Genomic DNA, 6,573 nt, shown 5'->3' on the forward strand with positions numbered 1-6,573 from the left:
TTGGGCCTAGGACCGAGCCAATTATTGTTCCATTAGCATTCTCCATTAGTAAAGTCATCAATAGTTCCATCAAGTGTCACCCATTCACCTGACTTTTTGAAGAGTCTCCATCATCTACAAGGCTCAGACGAGGAATGTGATGAAACACTGATCACTTCTGGATGGGTATAGCAGCAGCAACACTGATCCACAACCAAGCAATTGGCTTAATCAATGCCTCTGCTATTGGACTCAATATCCACCCATTCAATAAATGGCCCACTGTGGCTGCAAATATATAGAGTCTAAAGGATGTACTGCAGCAAGTCAACAAGGCTACTTCAATAATACCTGCCCTGTGGCCTCTACCTCCAAGAAGAAAGACAGCAAGCATGTTGTGGGAATACCATCAGCTCCAAATTTCCCTCCAAGTCAAATACCATCCTGGTATATTAATTTGTTACTCATGATGTGGTTTCCTCTACATTGGGGGAGACGAAAATGCAAACTGGCGACTGTTTTGCGGAACACGTCCGTTCAGTACACAGGCGGGATCCCAAGCTTCCAGTTGCCTGTCATTTTAATTCTCTTCCTTGCTCCCACTCTGACCTCTCTGTCCTTGGCGTTCTGCAATTTTCCAACAAAGCTCAATGCAAGCTCGAGGAACAGCACTTCATCTGTCAACTGGACACTTTACAGCCTCCTCAGCACTGAGTTCAACAATTTTAGATCATAACCTCTGCCCCCATTTTGCTGGGTTTTTTTTCTCTCTTATTTCCTTTTCTTTGCTTTTGGACAGCAGCTACTCATGATCCTGCCATTCACACCTCCTCTAGACATATCTTTTGTTTCTTTACATGTCCCATTACCATTCCCTTTGGCCTTAAACCATGACACCTTTTGTCATTTAATCTCTCCTGCCCTCTACCCTATCACAGACCTTCCCTTTTGTTCTTTTTCCCACCCTCCCCCCTTTCTCTTGCTCAAAACCTATTACATTTCTAACTTTTCCCAGTTCTGATGAAAGGTCAAAGACCTGAAATGTTCACTCTCAGAATCGTTACAGCACAGAAGGAGGCCATTCGGCCCATCATGTCTGCACCGGCTCTCTGAAAGAGCAATTCTTCCTTTTCATATAACTGTCCAATTCCCTTCTGAATGTTTCAATTGGACCTGCCTCCACCATGTTTTCAGGCAGCGCACTCCTGACCTTAACCACTCACTGTGTGATAAAGTTTTTCCTCATGTCACTTTTGCTTCTCTTACCAAATACTTTAAATCTGTGCCTTCTTGTTCTCGATCCTTTCACGAGTGGGAACAGTTTCTCTCTGCCTACTCTGTCCAGACCCCTCATGATTTTGAATACCTCTATCAAATCACCTCTCAGCCTTCTCTTCTCCAAGGAAAACAGTCCTAACTTCTCCAATCTATCTTCATAACTGAAATTCCTCATCCCTGGAACCATTCTCGTGAATCTTTTCTGTACTCTCTCCAATGCCCTCACATCGTTCCTAAAGTGCAGTGCCCAGAATTGGATGCAATACTCCAGCTGAGGCCGAACTAGTGTCTTATACAAGTTCAACATAACTTCCTTGCTCTTGTACTCTGTGCCCCTATTAATAAAGCTCAGGATACTGTATGCTTTATTAACTGCTCTCTCAACCTGTCCTGCTACATTCAATGACTTATGCACATATACACCTCGGTCCCTCTGCTCCTGCACTCCATTTAGAATTGTACCCTTTATTCAATATTGTCTCTCCAAGTTCTGCCTACCAAAATGAATCACTTCACATTTTTCGGCATTGAACTTCATCTGCCACCTGTCTGCCCATTCCACCAACTTGTCTATGTCATTTTGAAGTTCTACACTATCCTCCTCACAGTTCACAATGCTTGCAAGTTTTGTATCATCTGCAAACTTTGAAATTGTGCCCTGTACACCAAGTTCTAGGTCATTAATATATATCAGGAAAAGCAAGGGACCCAATACTGACTCCTGGGGAACTCCACTACAAACCTTTCTCTAGCCTGAAAAACATCCATTAACCACTACTCTTTGTTTCCTGTCATTCAGCCAATTTTATATCCATGTTGCTACCATCCCTTTTATTCCATGAGCTATAATATAGCTCACACATCTGTTGTGTGGCACTGTATCAAATGCCTTTTGAAAGTCCATGTACACACATCAGCAGCATTGCCCTCATCAACCTTCTTTGTTACCTCCTCAAAAAACTCCAGCACATTAGATAAACATGACTTTCCCTTAGGAAATCTATGCTGACTTTCCTTAATTAACCCTGTTTCTTGCTCCACAAATGCTGCCACATCTGTTGAGTATTTCCAGCATTTTCTGTTTTTATTTTAGATTTCCAGCATTTTACTTTGATGTTCACATACTATTCTCTTTTGGAGATAAATCATCATTCTTTCATCATTCCTTCTTTGGCCTCCTTGTCTCGAGAGACAATGGGTAAGCACCTGGTGGTGGTCAGTGGTTTGTGAAGCAGTGCCTGTAGTGGCTCTAAAGGCCAATTCTAGAGTGACAGACTCTTCCACAGATGCTGCAGATAAAATTGGTTGTCGGGGCTGTTACACAGTTGGCTCTCTCCTTGCGCTTCTATCTTTTTTCCTACCCACTGCTCAGTCTCTTCAACTCGCCATGCTTTAGCCCCACCTTTATGGTTGCCCGCCAGTTCTGGCGATCGCTGTTTTCACGAATTAGCTTTGTCAATCTCCTTTATAATATTAAAAGCTTCAATCATGACTCCTCAAAGTCTTCACCCAAGGAAAAGAAGCCAACATTCTCAACATTTTCTGAAAATGTAACGTTTATTGCTCACCTCTGTATTTGCTCAAGGTCAAGGTTTTCTCTGCATACAGTACTCCAGAGTCTCATTGAACAAGAATATATCAAAATTATATAACCTAATGTTCTGATGTAAGCTTACTTATCAAGTATATCATTAAATAAAATGTATGGGGAAAAAACTGAGGGAGACGCACTCTGGTCTCATTATATGATGATGCCACATTGGTACCCAATATCACAGAATATCTATATGTTGATTCCAGAACTTAAGGAATGGCGTATGAGGAAAGATTGGTTACCTTGGGTTTTTTCTCACTTGAAAAGAAAAGACTGAGAGGAGATATGATAGAAGTGTTTCAGAATATGAAAGGTTTTGACAAATTGGATCCAAGTAAGCTTTACTGTTGTGCACAAAGTGTAAGCACAAGAGGTCACAGTTGGAAATTAAGGCCAATAGAAAATGCAGGCAGAACATCTTTTTACTAAAAAGGTGATAAATATGTGGAACAGTTTACCAGCACGTATGAAGAAAGAAACTGTAATTGGTTTCAAGGAGGAACGAGACCATTTTTTGTCAACAAATGGGATTCAGAGTGGGTAGGTGGGCTAGATGCACAGAAGGTCTTCCCTGGCTGGCACTGTTGCTATGTTACTATCAATTGAGAATGTGAGAAACTGGATGATTTAAAATGACATTTCCATTAGTTTAATAATCTTTCTGAAAGTGACGTGAATTCCGGCTCTGTAATTCCTCAGGGCTATTGAGTTTCACTTTGTAATATTCATGTTAAAACGTACTGTCAAACTCCTGACAGTTAGGTCACCTTGTAGGTAAAATAATCAGCTTTTCGATTAGAGGAGTGGATGATCTAAAAGTTAATCTTCCCCCAATCTCGCGTCAGGTAACAGCTTGTCGCCATCAGATTCTGAACGAGAAACCCTTGGGAAATGTCCATTGTTCTATAATAAACACAATCCCTTCTCTGTATTTTAAACTCCTTTTGTATGATTTATAGATGGGGACATTTGTGTGCATGAAACATTAAGTGTTGGAAATAACGCAGCTAACTGATAACTATATACAGTTACAGGTTGTTTTCGGGGGTTTTTTAAGATCCCAGTATAATTGATGCCCATCCAGGCACCACTAAAGTCAATGTTAGCGAACAGCAGCCCTGGTAGAACTATACAGCAATCGGTTAGATGTCGCATTGGCAAACATCTGTCCGCAGTACTGCCAGAGAAGTGCGTAAAGGAGAAAGGAATATATTGATAGATGGGGCAGGATATGAGGAGATTTGTGTCTAGCATAAACACTGGCTGTACATTCTATGTCATTGCAGAGTTCACCATCCTGAGCTTTGGAGATTTGTGGTACAGTGCCCAGTGATTAATGAGAATCCTGTTAACTGGACTCTGGCCATTCATTCCACACCGCCTGTCTTAACAGAAACAACTGGATGTTTTGTTCGGCACACGGAGGTCCCCAATGTAATATCGCCAAAAAAGACAAAAACATTTCATCTTTGCATTGCCCCGCCCCCTTCCCCTCAAAATATATATTTTTTAAACTTCTTGCGCGTTGGGAACCACTTGTCCCTACAGCGCGTACTTTGTTTTTATTTCACAGCGTTTTCGAGTAGTTACACCATTGAAATTACCATCAATCGTGCCACTAGTCGTGAAAATATGGCAATAAACTCAAAACTACCAATGTAGAGATTACATCGCGATGGAAACCTAACGTTTGGAGCAACAAGAGGATTTAATATGTCTTTTAGGTAGGAAGAATGTTTTATGGGCCATCAGTCTCCTTGTAAGTTTCATCTCAAACGGCAATGCAAGTAAAAGGTTGTTTCGGTCACTGTTGTCTTCACAATCGTGTCGTCACACTGCTGCAATCCGTTTCAATCCCATTTCTATTCCAGTTCCCCAAGGGTTTACCATGCCTGCGTTTTCAATTTCCACACTGGTTTAAGAGGCGAGCACAGGACATCGCTACTACACAATGATATCTTGGACACTCGGTGAAACCTAAAGATCCAAACTAATTCACTGCAGGAGAAGTGTTCCACATTTTAATTTTAAAGAGGACTTTCTGAATTGTGGAGAATGAAAAGCGAGGTGACATTTTATAAGCGCCTTATACCCCCGCCGGATTGAACGAAGCGTGATATAATACTGAACAGATCCGTTTACCGAGAGACGCTGGGTTTCTCCACAATATTTCCCCCTTTTCACCCACAAAACCATACACACCAATACAGAAGCTCAGTAAGGGCTCGAGAGTTGCGAACGATTTGAAATGGGAGTTACACGACGAATTGCTCCTTAAGTTTTCTAGTTAATAGAATTCTTGGCAGCTATTCTTATTTAAAATCAAATGACTGGGTACTGTCAGAACTTTACAATAATTGCCACTGGAGACTCTGCCAGTGAAAGCAAACGGAAGGCGCGTTCCCACTTATACTGTTAAGCAGGAGTTTGGATGCTAACGCTTCACTTACTTTGATGACTCGAATATCCCGGGTAATAGCCATAATATCCCGTGATCCGTAAGATCCTGTCTTCGATGGTGGAAACCCCGTTGGAAGCAGCCTTGACATCCATAAAGGATCGGGAACACTGCTGGTCTTGGGAGGGCGAAGGAGAGAGATACTTGAGCTGGTTCAGATGCAGACTTATGTCCGACAGTCTCCGCATGTTTTTTTCAGTGAGCGAGGAGCTGGATTCCGTCAGTCACTGCTGTCGGAAAGATCAGCCCTCCCTCCCTCCACTATAGCACTATCACATCTAGGGGGCAGCCCTGCATTTACCTAGCAATCCCAACGCAGTGTCCCACACGTCTGGCAGCAGCAGATTTTTATGTACAGAACAAGGAGGAAAACACTCAGTTACAATGCAATGGACATACAGTAAAGCTGTAGTTTTTTAAAAATTTGTAAATGATTGCATTTATTTTAAATAGAAATTAAGAGTTGCACCGAGATCTCTGCGTCAGAGATTACTGACTGTGAAGAACAGCCTGCACCAAACCGCCCACTGTACACACACACACCACACACAGTTCTCGGAAAACATCGGTCTACTCGTTTGGGAAAAGCTTCAGCTGATTGTTGGACGTAACACAGAATTCGATGGTTTAGATTGCTGCCTTTAACCCCCACGAGAAAGCATTGACTCTATTTGGGCTGAATTGGGTGTGGCGGAGAAGACCCTCATTGAAAAGCTTTAATTTGGAAAATATGATGTGTTTTAATTCGGTTTTAAACGTCACAGTTCCATTCCTAATTCGATTTAAAATGTCAGATTTTTGAGCGAAATAGTTATTATAAAATTAGTCATTCTTGCCCTAGAGATCGAGCAACAAACACAAATCCAGCTAATGACCGCGCACAACGAAGCTGCCGAACGGGCGATGTGATTTGTAATCATTTGTTCGAACTGACATAAAGACAGAAAAGTAAAGCGCACTAAAAAGTTAACATGATTAATAACAACGGTGTATCAGTACCCAGAATGTCTTATCTGTAGCTATTACAGTGCGAATGTTCGTATACTGTATATAATGAGCTAATTGTAACAAACGATCTTGCATTAAACCTATTAATGACTTTTGGTGACCAAATACAGTGCATATTTTTACCTTGGTTTGCTTGTTTAAACTTGTTTAAGAATCATGTCACTGGTGCTATTAACTGCTGCCAGCAAAATTGGTTTTAATTAGCCTAACTAATCAATATATTTTTCGCCATTAACTCTCCAGGTACAAAGTGAAA

General features: G+C 41.4%; 1 protein-coding gene across 1 annotated transcript in view; it reads right to left on the minus strand.

The window, feature by feature from the left end:
* The window catches only part of slc35f4 (solute carrier family 35 member F4), a 210,542-nt gene extending 205,045 nt beyond the window's left edge, over nt 1-5,497 (minus strand). The window contains exon 1 of the mRNA XM_068039212.1: nt 5,302-5,497. Within this exon, the coding sequence (XP_067895313.1) occupies nt 5,302-5,497 (196 nt within the window). The remainder of the gene's footprint in view (nt 1-5,301) is intronic.
* Between the last annotated feature and the right edge of the window lie 1,076 nt (nt 5,498-6,573).

Source organism: Heterodontus francisci, chromosome 9, assembly GCF_036365525.1.
Source record: "Heterodontus francisci isolate sHetFra1 chromosome 9, sHetFra1.hap1, whole genome shotgun sequence".
NCBI classification, from domain to species: Eukaryota; Metazoa; Chordata; class Chondrichthyes; order Heterodontiformes; family Heterodontidae; genus Heterodontus; species Heterodontus francisci.